Source organism: Maylandia zebra, linkage group LG4 (assembly GCF_041146795.1).
Source record: "Maylandia zebra isolate NMK-2024a linkage group LG4, Mzebra_GT3a, whole genome shotgun sequence".
In the NCBI taxonomy this organism is placed as follows: Eukaryota; Metazoa; Chordata; class Actinopteri; order Cichliformes; family Cichlidae; genus Maylandia; species Maylandia zebra.
Genome location: NC_135170.1, coordinates 34,329,626 through 34,345,751, shown reverse-complemented (window position 1 = coordinate 34,345,751; position 16,126 = coordinate 34,329,626). Strand labels below are relative to the sequence as shown.

Sequence of the window (16,126 nt, the reverse complement as noted above, 5' to 3'; positions counted from 1 at the left end):
GTGTCCTGCTAGTTATTATATGTAGTATCCCCCAGTTTTGGCAAAAGCATGAAAAAAAAACCCCAAAACAACCCCCAACCAGTCACAGCTATAGCTGCCCAGAGCTCGGCTCTGCCGGAGGTCTCTTCCTGTTTAAATATGAACTTCTTCCTCCCCACTGTCGCCACATACTTGCTCTGAGCGGGTTATCAGATCGTTGGTGTTCTCTGTCTCTCTAATATTGTCGGACTTTTAACTTACAATATGAAACACCTTGAGATTTAATTACAATGTAATAAAATAAGTTAAACCACAGATATTTCATGTAACGTTAAGACTCATCCCGTCATCTGTGGTCGAGCAAGACGGAGCGTGGCATCAGGAAAATAAAACGGCATCTTCTGATTGTTTCAAAGCAAACGTGCAGAAAAGTGAAGTATTGCTGTATTACACGTGCATGTAACTGAAGGGCTTTAATCTATTTAATGTGGCTGCTCTGCTGTGTGTGTGTGTGTGTGTGTACTGCAGCTCGGCTCTGCCATCCGAAAGAAATGCAGATCTGCAGCTTGGACCCAAACACGGAGCAGAGGAGAGAGACAGAGACTTCTAATGTGGCTCCATCATGTTGGTGCAGCATAAACATGCAACATGTTTACAAAGATGCCCAACAGACCAATGATGTTCATGCCTTTGTGCTTTATAGTTACACTTCCCACTGAATTAAAAAGAAATCCAGAAGCAACAAGAATTAATCTGATCACATCCCAGTAACAATGAAGATATGGTTTAAGTAATATAACCCCCACAATAAGATAAAAGCAGCGAGAAAGTCATTTATGTAACTTGGGGGGGGGGGAGCAAAAACATTTTAGTTCCTTGGAAAAAGCTCCTGGGATTCAAAGTTCTGGATGGAAACGAGGCAACGGCAGAGCCAAGGTGTGATATTTTGAAATTTTTCTCCGAGGTACTCACCCCAAACATTTGCCTTAGGTCAGGGTCCCGGAAGCGGAAGGGAATGTTGGAGACATGTAACCTTTTGGGCTGCTGCTTCTCTGAAGAGTCTGAGTGCTGGAGCTGGAGCTGCTGAGAGCCCTCTGTTTGCGTCACATCATCTGTCTGCCAGAGGGAAACAAACAGAGGAAAGACACAAGCTGCTCATTAGCTGCTACAGTATACTGTACCTCCTGGTCATGAAGTATAGGAGAAGAGGGGGTTGAAACAGGAGGGTGGCAGGGTACGGGGCGGGGTGGGAGGCCTGGCTGACTGACTTCCTCGGCGTCTGCTATTTTTCAATCGGGCGAGAAAGCCAAAGCGATAAACAGCCTATGACTTATAGTGTCAAACCTGAGGTTGTGCATTACAAATCCACTTATTAATCTCTTGCACTTAGCTCTTGAGCAACAGGGAAGATTGAAGGCGCTGACAAAAAGGCGTGGATATAGATCCCACAGAGCCCTGACATGTCTAGACTAAAGACACATTATTGGTGACGTTTGCACACAGCCATCAGAGTGCGAGGCCCAAAGCCCTCAGCGTTGTTGTTTCCATCATTATGCGAATGCTGCGCTGACATTTCTATATAAATGACGTGTCTGATGTCAGTGACAAATTCCACTTGTTTCTTTCTGTGACACCCGTGATGAATTTCACCGAGGGTGCTGGTGGCTTGTCTGTTTAGATGGACCTCGTATTTGAGGCAGTTTTATTTTCTATGGACGAAACCTCATTGGTTAACTGCTCTGACATCGGTCCGTCTTTGTATTTGGTCAATAGGTTGCCGGTAAGTGTTTTCTGAAAATGTGTTTTATGCAAATTGATCAAATGAGTGGTTTCTGACCTGCTCGCTCTGTGGTTAAAGTTTAAGCCACTAAACATTTGGCTAAAACTATCAAAATATTCGTTTTAGATGGTAACAAACAGCATCAGTATATGAGCAGCAAGTATCGAGCTGGAGCCAGAAGCATAGACTGCATATAAAAAATGGATGTTAGCTGTTGTTGGTTTGTTTTTTACATATGCCATTTTTGAGTGGATTACTGTTTTAAAACATTTGGTTTGAGATTTAGAAATGTTGACATCCACTGGGATGCGTGCAACCTAAGGATGGATCCTCTTTCTGTGGAATATTCAATGACTTTGCATATTAAATAAAAAACAACCCATCATAGAAGAACTGTAAGGCCTGATTTTAAAGGTAACATCTTGATGTTTCTGTAGCTGAAACACAAACCAACCGATGTGTTTAAAGTCGTGCTTGAAGGCAGGGTTGGGAACTGTATTTTCCTGAGAGGCCACATGAGGAACTGGGACTCTTGTGGAGCGTCGCACCGATGAGTTTGCAAAGAGGGAAAATTAATAGTGAGCAGAACTGAGTTCAGCTTATTGGTGTGGCCCTCCACGAGAGTCCCAATTTCTCATGCGGCCTCTTGGGAAAATAAATAGCCCAGTCCTGCTTTTAAAGCCTACTCTGCTTTATGTTCTGTTTTACTCTAAATGGAGCCATCATTTACAAAATGACCATCAGGCTATGAAATGACAAAAATAAAATTAGGGGTTAATTATGCAGAGAATAAATCAGCATTTTCTCATCGATTCTGTAAAGTCTGACATCTTTTTGTCGAAAGGTGAGTCGCTTCCTGCTGGCCATTAAACAGAATCCAGGTTAGCTTAGCATAAAAAATAGAAGTGCCAGCTGTTCAGCAAACAGCAGAGGTGCAGTGACGTCCTGGGGTTGTGACAGTGGTACGATATCACTGCACCAGGAAACCTACACTAAACTCTATCACCTCACACTAACTGGGCACATGAACAAAGTTGTGTTTATTCATTTGCACCAGAAAGCACAAACAATAAATAAAGTATATATTAAGCAAAATAAACACGAATGATCTCGTTCTTCTGGTGACAGTGATCTGCATGGTAAACAGGTGAGGTACACATGGGGGGGTCTGCATGCACTGGCGTCATATGAAACACGCTGGTAATAAAGGGTCACACACAAACACACACAGCGTCGTAGGTGTTGGCATTTCTATACTTCAACTCTGGAAAGTGCCGACTGTTAGTGAGCGACAAGAAGTGAACTACAAGCCATTCACTACAATTTCAAATAAAGTTTTAGTGTGAAGCAGCACTGCACAATTCCTATTTGTCTCTCAGAGAGGAAAAGTAATTGCTCTCATGACCACAAGAGGTCACTCATCAAGAAAAGATAAATGCTGTGGTTTTTTTGTGTGTTAGAGACAGTGTCCATTTCTCAAAAGCAAGCATATTAAAAAAAAACAAACAATAAAACGAAGGCTGATTTAGAGCCAGAGCCTCTGGTAAGATACTAAATAAAGAAACGGCGAGAGAGGAGAGGGGAGAACGAGCAACGAGAGAGTGGAAGTGGCAGATATTGAGAACAAAAGCTGTTTGAATGTGATATGTAAACTGCCAGGTCTCCTGGGAAGTGCTCTCTGAGCATGACACACACTATGCTCTGACTGGGAAGTCACATACACGGATGCAATCTTGTACTGATACAGGCGTGAAAAGAGAGTAGGCCGTAGCCAGAGTACAAGCGGTTCGAATGACACGCACGCACACGCCGATAACCCTCACGCCGCTCCGAGGCTGTCAGATGGCTGCAGGCCTCTCGTAGTGATACATTTCCCACCATTTAGGAAATGGGGTAGGGATTTATTCATTATAATTCATCATCACAGTATTATCATTATCATCATGATCGTAATGATGATCGCCTTTATTATTCTCATTATCATAATCACAATCTCCACTGTAATGGCCGTCATTTATTTGGTTTTTATGGCCCATTCCGAGACGGTGACATACATTGTTAGCAGTGACAGTTGTTTGATTCAAGGTCCCGCTTTGTCTTCCCCTGCAGCTGTACAGGTAGGGCGCACTCGTGGCGGCGGCTTCCTAAGTCCCGCCTGCTCTGACCAGAGGTTAACAAGTGATAGAGGACGCGAGAGGCGGGAAATGCACTCGGTCGGCCGGCCGGCTACTAAGGAGTGGATTTGTGACAGAGAGAGACGGGTGGACGGGTCTTAACTCTGCCGTGTCCTCGCGCGCTGGAGGTTAATAGCCTGAGTAGCCATGTTGGGCCCCGGGGGTGACACATTGCAGACAGATGCCGGGACCGTGGAGGGTGACAAGGTACCACAGCCCCGCGGGTCAATCTGTTTCATCGGTCACACATGACACTATCGACCTTTAGCGTATGTTGCCAGACTACAGAGCACCGCTGTCCTCCAGCTCCTCCGCCCGGCTTTTTATCACGGCAGGCGCAGTCGCGTGTTTGCAGACATCCAGATTAACTTTGGCTCGACGCTCTGACAGGCCAGCGGCACACCCCGACACCGGGGGCAAGTACACATATGGAGAACACAAATACTGAACGCCGACTCCCGAGCGCCTCGGACCGCGTCCTGCTAGCTCAGTAACTCCGAGTGTCACCGCGATCCGCGACGGCTGCCTCTGCACGTTGCTCCCGAGGCTCCGACCTGCCTGGTTGTGAGACGCTGGTGCAGCAGTGGAAAATAATTACTTCCGTATTACCATAGGAGGCCACCTTCAGCGGCGCTTTACTGTCCCGACAGCTGCTGTCACGGGCAGGAGGCGGCGGGATGCAAAACATGCCGTCACCGCCAAAGCCAGCAAACCTAAGAGTGAGAGAGCTGTCAACTCCGGCAACTCTCCGGCTTCCTGTTCAGTCATTTCTCTAAAAGACTCCCTTGCTGTTATTTGCAAATCGCCTGCAAAGTGCTCTGCTCAGCACTTTCCCCCTCCTCGCAGAGTGGCATTACAAGAGCATAATTGAAACTATCTGATTGGAATGCTGCCAAGCAGGTAGATTACATCCGATTAAATAGGAGCTGGGGTGGGGGGTTTCTGAGTCTTCGCTCTCAAGAATTATAATGCCAGAGGTTTAATTCATTATTTTCCTTTTCCAGTCCTTCGCCGTTTGTTTTCTTTTTCTAAAGAAGCTGCAAATATAACCTTTCCATCACCTGAGAGAGCAGGGAGTTAAGTGTGGAGTGGAGGATCAGCCCCCACCACCATCTCCCTTCGATTCATATAAACAAGTCCGAGATGGAGGAGTCATTTTCAGCACGCCGGCAACACCGAGACCAATAGATTGTCTTTTGCGATAGGCTGTTTCGGCGCTAATAAAGCTCAGAAACGTGAAAGTCTCCTCTCTCAACTAACTCTGCAGAATCAAAAGCTGAGAAGCCCACTTCAGCTCTGAGGTATGTTTTGGTTGGTAAGAAGCATCAGTGGGGATAAATTTTACATTTAGGGTTGGGCTCACTTGCATCGGGTTTGACAGCTAATCCAAACTGTATCACTGCACTTGAGGCCAAGGAAAATATCGATGACGCACGTGTAATGCCCTCGTGGCAGCCGGTATGAAAACCACACACACAAGACAGATGCTGCCGGTGTGATGTCACCCACTACGTTATGGATTCTGCATTTTAAAGCCCGGACATTAGTGTTTTGGCCGCTTCCATCTCGCTTTTCTTGAGCCAGAAGCCACATTTAGACCCACGGGTGAAGTGCCAAGTTATCAGCGAAGGCTAGCGAGCTAATGTGACAAGCTGCATTCATTAACTGTACAGGTGCATCGCACAGACAGAGATATCTGCTTTTAGCGTGTTAAGTAACAAGCTAAAAAAGGGTACTAAAACACTATAGTCACCAAAATTGGAGCACAGACTTCTTGGACCATCTGGTACATTAACCACACAATGGGCCAAATTATTTGTCAGATAATTCCATTAAAATGCTCCAAAAGGCAACAACAGCACAGACGCAGTCGAGAGGTCCAGTTCAGTGCCTCTAATTAGCTGAGAGGAAGCCCATTTTCTGGACACCGTCTGGGCGATGATTGTGGTGGCAACACATGCTCATATTTCAATCTATTTAGATTTTGAAAAGGACATCTACGTTCTCTTAAAGGTTATTTCTGCATGTGGTCTCGATTAATTAGACCGACACTTCGACAGCGTCACAAGGTCTCCTTCACGTTCGTGACGTGCGTCGTGTTGGTTTTGTGCACAACTCTGTGACTCGACACATCTTATTGTTCTGAAAACTTTTAAAAACACACCAGTGAACCTCTGCGTCGGACCGGCTGACGTGCATCTTCATTATAAAGGACACACTATGTACTGTAGCTGGGAACTCTTGCTGCTCTAAAGACTCACTAGAGACCCGACTCCGCATTAATGCACAGCTGAAAATAGTCCCCGACAAATGCGTTGTTTATCTCACAATTGCTAAAAACTACGGTGCCCAGATGTTTCGGGACATTACCGAGCCTCTATATTTGTGAGCGGCGTTTCTGTGAGTTGCGTCTTGAGAGGGTTCGGGCAGCAAGCTTTGAGAGACGGGCTATCGTGCTGTCAGTTTTGGCCTTTTCGTGGGATTCACCCGTTTGCTGACGATAATAGAATAACAGCATCCTCATCCTTTAAACGATCCAGGAGAGTATTTATTTTAGGGAACACTGAGGATATCTTTGAAAAGGGAATTTACACCAGGGGGAAGTAAGCGACTCCTCCCACTTACAGATAACACAGTCATCCCCTTTTAATGGCGGCCTACATGCTGCCATCAGCAGTGTCTCTGAAAGCTACACCCTGGTGGTGTCTCGATCCCTTAAACACAGCTTGTGAGAGATGAGCGTGTGTGCGTGCACGGCTGTATAAGTGTTTGCATGTGCTCGCCCATGTTTTCTGCATGCCCCTGTGTGTTTGTGTGCGCGTCTATGTTATCACAGTCCCCCAGAATACCCTTTGGAAAGTCTTCGTGCCGCTGACACGGGCTGTGAAAAATCTGGAATTGAGTGCTGCCCTAACGCCACTGCCTTAATTTGTTATCTGAAAAGAGAATGATTACTCATGAAATTCAACCAAACCTCAGACTATTTGAACTGAGCCAGATAACGAGCTCAGTTTTTTTTTTTTTTGCTCGAGCAGAGCTCCCTGGCAGCCCTCTGCTACCCTCATCTCTAAGGATTTGGAGAAAGTTGGGGGCTGCCTCTCTTCCTCAAGTCGACTGCTTTCAAGTCAGTTTGTTTGAACACGGCACAGAGCGAGGTCCCAGAGGTCTGACTCTGGACAACGCCACCTTCCCAGTATAGACGGTGGACTGGAGACACAGAAGCAGAGAGAAAGAAGTGGAGACAGTCCCCCTGCCTCATTAAAACATACACACTCTCCGTTCTCTGCAGGGAATTCGCACAGAATCCATACGTTTCACTGAATTTTCTCTCTCTTGACTCTTTTTAAGTCTTTAAGTCGAGAAGATGTGCAGAGTAAAGCATCGTCGTGGGGTAGAGGAGCTGAGCGCAGCAGAGTCGAGTCAAGGGAGGAGGAACTTAGGGGGGAGATTCGCAGCGAGTAGCTGATCTGCTCCCTCAATCTGTGTTTCTGCAGGGTGCCCTAATCAAAGGCGCCCGGGCCCGTCTGTGACACCCACAGCAAACAGGCTGGGTCTGTCATTAAAGCTGGGGAACGCAGCGGTGGGCGACACTACCCCACCAGCCCCGGGGATTAGACTCTCTGTTTACACCCCACTAATCTCGTCCCTCCGTCCTCTCGGAGAAAAGACGGGTGGAAGTGAGGAGAGCGTGGATGGAGAGAATGAAGATCGCGCGAGAAGGGGAGAACATGAAGGAAGATGAGGCGAGCTCTCATCTCTCCATGGCCACCATCACTGGGCTCTCTTCACAGCGGGTGAACAGATGAAATGAAATCAAATGCGAAATGGAGAGAGAGTGGAGACGGCGAGCGATAGAGAGCGGAGGGGAGTGGTGGGAAGGAGGAGGAGGAGGAGACTAAACCTCCTGCCAAGTCTCTCCTCACTTTAAATTCTCGTGTCCCAGCCATTACTGTAAGTGCAGCGCATAACCACAGAGCGGTCCGAGTGCGTCGCACAAATCTTCAAATCAAACATTGCCACATTACAGGCCGATGATGATACGACGTGCAGTGCTATCGCCCTGCTTATGCTGTATAAGCACTTTTCTGCCCCCAAATATTCATGGCTGCACCGTAATTGTGAGGCTGGGAAAAATCGAGTTATTAAAGGTGCTCTTCATGAGCGACCCCGATGCCTCTCAGCAGGGCTGTGGCCTCACGCTGACCTCTAGCAGCAGGTGTTTTCATACTAAAGGAGAAAAAGAGGTACGCAGGTCCCACTTTTTTCATCTCTGCCGGCACTATCCGTCTTTCTAGACGCGCCTCTTAAGTTCGAAGCTAAGCGTTCTCCCTTTTATCTGCATCTACCCCTTGTGAAGGTAAATCTCAGGTCAAGGCATTTTATGTAAGCGCACAAGAACGAAGTGTATGCTGTATAATTTAGAATTTCTCTCACAATCCGTTGCCAGAGGTTTGTTTTCTCCTTCGAGTGCCAACGCTTTAGAGGCATGCACTCTCATGATGGAGTGAAAACAGGAGCATTATCATGTCCTGGCACAGACGACGGTGTCTTATGTTCGAAAGAAAAATCTCAAACGCCCAGGTGTAGTTACAGATAATTAGCTGATTTCACTAAGCAGCTGTTGGTTTTGGCTGCTGGAGAAAAGTGCATCTCTTTCTTTTGCTCCTTTAACGGAGGGAGAAGAAGACAAGTGGGGGAGGGCGTGTCCTCCTTTCAGAGAGCCTGAATCATTCATGTCGAAAGCATGTCAAATCTCCTTCACGCAAATAAATAAAACAGCTCAGGTTGACATGTTTTTCTGGGAGCCCCCTAATAGTTCTTCAGATATGCGCTTTCATTTTAGCAGCGCATTCTCAGTCAAATTCGCCTCCATCGTCAGGCGCCGAGCTTGGCCTGAAAACAAAGCCTGCTGCTGCTGCTGCACATGAATGTGCAGCCGTGCGACTCTCACTGTTAACCCTCACCTTTTAATAACACGGGCTGTTTTTGTGTCTGTGATGCAGGAAACATTCAAATTAGTGTCTGAAAAAAGAGGGGGGGAAGAAAAATGACCTAAAAAAATGGGCAACAAGGGTTGGGGCCAAAAATTTCACTTACTACTTATGTAAACATAAGAGAGAGAAAAAGTTAATTAAGGCTTTTGAAAAATGCAAATATGTTACAATAACAAAAATAGGCCAGATTTGCATGTTAAAGTAAGAATATGCAGCTTTTTCTGAACAGTAGAAACAGTGACCTCTGTGGCCAGAACGGGTAATTACAGGATTCTGGTGCATTCAGCTCATAGACAGTATACAAAACATGGGTGTAGCAGTGATAATCTCACATGTGGTTCATTCTGGGCTGGCTTTTTTTGCTATACATACTTTTTTTTGAACAGGATATTATGATAACTGGACAAATTCATGTAGTTATATGAGAAAGCAAGCGAGTTTAGTCACCAGCCTGCTTTCCAAAACAGTATTAGTCAACCAAACACGCAGTTGCTGATAAGTCCAAATAACAGACTAATACTATAAGTCCTCACACTAAAACTGGACTGCAGACGTCTTAGACAGACCTAAAAAGCAAGCAATAACAGTCTAAAGTTGGGTATTTTAACACTGAAGCGTATGTAGACCTACTAACATCTACTGGAAGCTGCTTTCTCTCGTGACCTCTGTGAACACTCTCCTGCAGATTTTATAGATTCAGGAACTCATTTTGGTCAAATTAGTTTTGTTTTCTAATTATGGTAAGTAGGGATGGGTACCGGTTCTGACATAAACGGTAGTAACCAGACCGAAAAGCAGCGCACATTTCGGTGCTTTTTTTTCCTGAGATGTCATACACTTTGAATTCTAGCCAATCATTTTACGTTTCCAAGGATAGTAGGCGGGTCCAGGTACGTACGTTCTTTTAGAGCAGAGCTACAGATTAAAAATGTCCAAGGCGAAGCGGTCAAAGTCTGGCTGTACTTCACAGCAAAAGATGCAAACTCAGCAGCCTGCAACAAGTGCTTTAAGCTGATACTGTGATACTGTCAAAGGAGGTAACACCTCGAATCTGGCGACGCATAGCGTTTTTTTTAAAAGCCGAGAAATGCGCCGTATTTGATAGCTTGCTGCGAGACCTCACACCGAGCGCATCTACTGCGGGTGTGGTGCCTGTTATCGGACCCGGAGCAACATCCCCCAAAAACACGAAGAGGAGAGTCCTGGCCCCTAGCCCTGCCAGTGTAGCAGAAATGATGAGGATGATGATGCAGCAGCAGCCGTTCTTCTCTGCGTGAGTAGCTTAATGTTGTTCGAGTGTAATTTACGTTGAGTAGGCTAACCACGTTATTACATTAATGCATGTAAGGTGAACTAGCAAACATCATCATAGCTACATGCGGCTGTCTTCTTGTTTGATGGCAGATACTCCCTTCACCCTGGCCAAAAAGGCTAAAATGACCAAAGAAAAAGTGGAAAACAGCTGAACATGAGAGGATTTTGGACAAAGTTTGTGTTTTTTCCATTGTTTAAGCTTCCAGCCAAGAGTGATACCATATATGCCCCATAGCTGCAGAAAAGGCTAACATTGTTATCTTTTTACAAAAAAAACAGCTGAACATGAGAGGTTTTTGGACCAATTTTGTGTTCTCCATTCTTTAAGCACCGGTTTGAGCACCGTTCAAGCACCGGCACCGTTTCAAAAGTACCGGTTTGGTACTGGTATCAGATAAAACCTAAATGATACCCATCCCTATTGGTAAGCTTAGCTCCATCTTTTATTATGCATATATTTCATGAGCCAGCCTCAAGTGGTCATTTGGAGAACTGCAGCTTTTAGGGTTGTGAGTTAGCTTCATTTCTGAGCTCATCAGCTGCTCATACAACAGATGAAATCATTTTCTTAGTACAAACCACAAATTTACTGTTAACACACCCACTCAGTGTTACGTGTGCTTCAGCAGAATAAAACCCATTTGTTTGCACAATAGCAGCTTCCTTTGTACACTTTATACTCCTAACTTTAGGAAATATTCAATCACAATCACTGACAGTAATGAAGGCAATGCAAATCCTGCACTAAGAACCACTTTAGCACACGTTATAATAAAGAGAAGAAGCCAGTGTAGAAGTTATTTGATCGGTTGAGGAAGGGAGATCTTTTTATCAACAAATCCAGAAATGCACATAACATGTGTGTGTGATATATGATGTTAATATGTTCTTCTGCTGCTGTTACAGTACCACCGTGTTTCCCCTGCATGGTAGACTTTTGGATTTATGGCCGCAGCACCGCGCTGTATTCACAGAGTGCCCCTGAGCCCATGCAGTGATTTGCACCTCAGAATCAGATGTGTTTATAATGCAGATTGCAGATTACAATATTGAAAATGAAATTGTTTTCAGCCTCGTCCCTTGCGTACAGAGATCTCTCTTGATGCTCTTAATCTTTTCATCATCTATGGTACATAACAGAACGAAATTGCCAAATTCTTTGCAGCATTTTCCTGAGATACATTATCATCTTCCCCTTCTTCCCTTCTAAAGACTGAGCCTCTCTAGGATACTTTTTATGTATCCAGTCATGCTGCTGACTTCTTGCCAGTGACCTAATTATTTGTGAGATGTTTGGACTGATGTTTTTTAAGCTTTGAACAATTTTTACAATCTTGTTTTGACCATTTCTTAGGTTTGACTTCTGATTTACTGCCGCTGTACTATTCTTCTGTCAAACATGGGGTTTAATTTGCAGCGATTTAAGGGGTCGTGCTTCTGAATGAGAGTTTATGCTCCAAACTGCACCAGTTTTTCCTCAGTTTTCCGTACGTTACATGTTATTTGGTTCCAGTTATTTGAATCGTGCTTGTCAAGGCCACATTTACTTCCAAAATGTTTTTATACTGGAGCCGAAAAGTTTGAAGACTTTACATGCTGTGATTTGGGATCTGTTGAAAAAGTTTCCTGCATGCACACAGACTTTTCTGTCAATATACAAAGAGGGCAGAACTGGAGAGTTATAGGCAAGGACAGATCATGTAAATATTGACTGAATATTAAACAACAGGCTCACTTCTCAGTGAAACAAGGGAGAGGAAATGAGTCGAGAGAAATCACAGCATTTGGCTAAGCTCACACTGGTAAGCAGACGGAAGAAACCAGTCACGGGAAGAACAGTCGGACATTTGTAACGTTATAATAATACGGATAAAAAAGATAATATGAAGATATTTTACTTGCTGACAGCGTGTTGAGAACAGTGTTTGCAGGTGGTGAAGGACACTGACCGGTGCGGTCGTGGTGGCGGGCGTGCTGTTGTCAGTGCCGGCCGGCTCGCTGTGCGTCTGTGTGGGCGTGTAGAGGGTCATGGCGTGCTCGGGCACCCGGCTCTGCCCGGTGTAGTCCTGCGTCGGGAGCGGGTGAGGTGCCGCAAACTCTGCGGGAATGCCATTCTGTGGGGGAGGCGGGTACTGGGCTGGGGTGTACGGCTGGGCCATCGCTTCTGGGGGGTTGGTGGCCTCTTGGTTACCCTGTGGAAAACGCACAGCAGGAGGCGGGTGTTAGAACTACGGTTAAAATTAAACTTAAAGTAGGTTGTTTGACTTGTAAAACCAGCATGAAAGAAGCGCAAAGATCCCTGGTGTGATATGGAAGGCAACCAGGGAGAGATGTCCTGCACACCAACTAAGTCGGGGGGAAACAGCCATCATATCACATCTCAGCTCATATTAGAGAAATCCTTGATCTTCTCTAATGAACACAGTTTATGTTGTAGAGCATGGCTTGCTGTTGGAGGGGCAAGAGTCATGGGGAATCTCAATTGCACTTGTGGCAAAGCACAGGAGGAAAGATCAATTAATTGATAAAATTTTGATTAGGGCCTTTGATTTCAATGACAGGTCTGTTAAACCAGCAGCTGCTCCCTCTCCAAGCTCCACTTTCATACTTTTTGCTTTATGAGCTCTCCTGCTCTTCGCCACCCCCGTCTTTGTTTCTGTCTCCGGTTATCGTGTGGACTTTTTTAAAGAGTTTTAGAAAGATTACTTTTCTCTAATTCTGTTTCTGCCGCCTTGAAATTTCAGATTCAGGCAGTTTTATTTTCGAGGCTTGCACGGCCTCTGGCTAAATAAACGGAATAAATCTGCAGAAATCTTCTTTAAATTACGAAAAACCGTGAGCAGAGAAAAACAATGTGAACAAGGATTTGTTTGCACCTTTTTGTACTTTTAGTCAGTACAGACATGTCTCTGTCAGTAGTGTTTTTCATAAACTGTAGATAAAAGATGGATGTAGTTACCCGTGGCGCCGACTGTTTTACTGTTTGGTAATACTTGTATCACAGCCCAGGACTAAGGGTGTAATTAAATAGAATTTCAAAGTATTTTATTTGAAAATGCAATAAAATTATTACCTATACCAATACTGAAAGATATTGATGCTAAAATCAGACACCGAGTCAGAATTTTACAGTAAAAGAAGAAATAAATATGTTGTAAGTAATTTTATGTAATTTTACGTACGTTGGCTTTACTCTTTAGGGCAGATTTTTATATCTTTATTTAATTTTCTTCATGATAATGTGCACGACCAAAGCTTTATTTGACTAATATAAATGTGACCGTTCTCCTTTACCAGCTTACAATACAAAAATAAATACTATAAATACTTGCAGGCCTACAGTATGTGACCTCATAATTATGAGCCAGGTGGAAGTTTCTTTTCTTTTACAGTCACTGTTCGAACATAACTTTGAAAAACAGCGTCTGAAGAGTACAGTATACTTTACATGTAAGATAGTACTGTTATAGTATTGTTTGTTTTTCTGCAAAATTGCAGACACATTACACAGTACTTAAAATCACTAACAGTATAACTGTGCCTCCTTCCCCTCAGGCGACACTTAAATTTACTAACAAACTGCTGACAGGACTTTCTTTCTCTCCTGTAGAAATCTGACTTGTTACCCTCTGGTGCACCTGCCTTTAAGGATGGCGACACAAATATGTAATTTTAAATAAAATACCTTGAAATTCAGTTTTTGATACAGGGTACTTACAGTCTTAGTCACTGAACGTAATCTAAGGTGTTGCCTACTGTTTTCTGAGCATTTCTTCTGTTGGTCTTGGTTTTTTGAAACTGGACATCACAAGCTATGAGTGGATCTGACTGAGAAACCACAAACTCTGCGCTCTGGTACAGTAGCTACTTGTGAATCACCCAGTTGGCCAACCTCAAAACAGACTTGATTTATTGCTGCATATCAATAAAATGGGAAGAACGCAGGTTTCTGGCATTTTTCAGACCCAGAAACAACCTTATGTTATGGATGTTCTACATCTACTCAACACCCAATGAACACGCTCGTGCTTTAAGACAGTCGAGACCTGGATGTCGATGCTTCATCTTTAAAAGACAAAAAAAAAAGGAAATTGCACCGAATAATCTCATGCACTGAAATCCACAAATAAAGGTTATCACTTTGAGTTTTTAGACAGTTGCACAGTTGTACTCTATGATCATAAAACAATTGCAGCAACACTGAAATGTAGGCCTACGTTTTCTCGACTGACCACAAACTAATAAGAGAATTTCTGAGGAACTGGACCGAGAATCGATTACGTCTGTGTTTGTGAAGTCTTACAAAGGTAAGGGTGAGCCGGCTGAGTCCGATGGAGATATACTCATATATATATAAAGTTGCAGAGCCCTGTCACTAGCAGCACGCGCCCTTTGTATAACTCTGATCCATCCATATGCTTCCTGCTCGGTTTGCGCTGTGTTCCACGTGTATTTTGTAGTCTCTGCTCCTGACTTAAGTGATAGATGGCTCTTTGCAATGAAGCAGTTTCACAGACCCTTTGTCTCGTATGGATGCTTGAGATGATGAGCTGCAGAAATAATGGACTTTTCTGGCTGGTGCACATTGTTAAACTCGGTAATGGCTGGACTACAGAAGTGCGTGTCTTATTGTTACGAAGCACCGAGGTCTGCGAATCCAGACTAATGAGCAGAACGGTGAGATCAGTGCTGCTGGAGCGGATATCCATCCCAACATTAAAAAACACAGAGGGAAAAGGTGAGACAATAACGCCGAAATCCAATAACACCCCCTGCAAATACCCTCAATCAAATTTAAAGATACAGATCATGCGAGCTCGACGCATAAGTCTCTCGATAAGAAAGGAGGCAAAAAAGCACCAGAAGTAAGTCTTTATGATTGGAGAAAAACAATAACGGTAAACAGATCGAGAAGTTTCGGTCTCTTTCTTGACAAGCTGACTAGGGATGGTGTGATGGTAGATGTGTTTTCTTCCTCCTTGCTACTCGGCCTCCTTCTGTAGATTTCCAAAAAAAAAAAAAAAAAAAAAAACCCTCTCTGGGCAGGAGGAGCCTGCGGTTTTAATGAGAGAGCCGAGCAACACTATGCTGTAAATGTAGTGGAAATAATTCTGCTCTGACGTGTTGGCAAACAAACCCCGGCCTAAACTGCGCTCTGCCAATTAAGGAAATGCTCCATTATCTAAATGAAAAAAGAGAGGAGCCTTGAGAGAGCCGAAGGATTGACCAGCCTCCTGCAGCCTGCCAGGCCCAAAGGCTGCTCCCACTGTAGGAGTGAACCCTCACTCCTGCCTGACCTAATCCGCCCTTCTCTTTTTCATTACGCTATATTTCTATCTCTGTCTCTCCCTCGATCCCCCACCCCTCCCCCCTTTCCCTTTTATGCTCATCTCTTCCTCCCTCCTCTCTTTTTATGCAGAAAGTTTTTTAATCTCTACCCCTGTGCTCTACTTTTCCTCTCCCTCCAGTCATGGCATTATATAACACACTTGCATTGCAGGGCATCCTAATTCAAGGAAGCTCTTGATGTTGGCAATTTTCAACTTCTAAGCACCCATTTTAAAGGAGAATGGGGTTGGTTACCTAAAAAAAAGAAAAAAAGAGGATGCACCTCCTGGTATGACAGCTGAATGTACTACCAGATCCTCTGTCCTCCTTTTAACCAGCCCGTGCAAGCTGTCGACACGTCAACAGTCCGGCAGAGACAGGAAGCTCGGAAACAAGGAGGTGCTGTGTTTGTACATCAAACGCCGTCCGTGTCATTAAAGGGATCAAAGCTTGGGCTCCGTCTTTTATTTTAGCTACTGTCGGGACTTGTATCCCGATCTGTGTTTTTAAGAATTTACCAAATGCAATTTAAGTGTCCGCTGTCACGATCGGGAAAG

The 16,126-nt window shown here is 44.5% G+C and overlaps 1 protein-coding gene across 14 annotated transcripts in view; it reads right to left on the bottom strand.

Annotated features, from left to right (window-relative positions):
- LOC101487767 (RNA binding protein fox-1 homolog 3) overlaps window positions 1–16,126 on the bottom strand; it is a 431,072-nt gene that overhangs the window by 38,746 nt on the left and 376,200 nt on the right. For 12 of the 14 annotated variants that reach the window (XM_076883451.1, XM_012920561.3, XM_076883450.1 and 9 more), the window contains 2 exons: window positions 12,140–12,433; window positions 952–1,095 (listed from right to left, as the gene is read on the bottom strand). In XM_076883451.1, coding sequence (XP_076739566.1) covers window positions 952–1,095; window positions 12,140–12,400 — 405 coding nt within the window. In that variant the 5' untranslated portion in view covers window positions 12,401–12,433. The remainder of the gene's footprint in view (window positions 1–951; window positions 1,096–12,139; window positions 12,434–16,126) is intronic. The other 2 variants (XM_076883448.1, XM_004556388.4) reach the window with 1 other exon arrangement.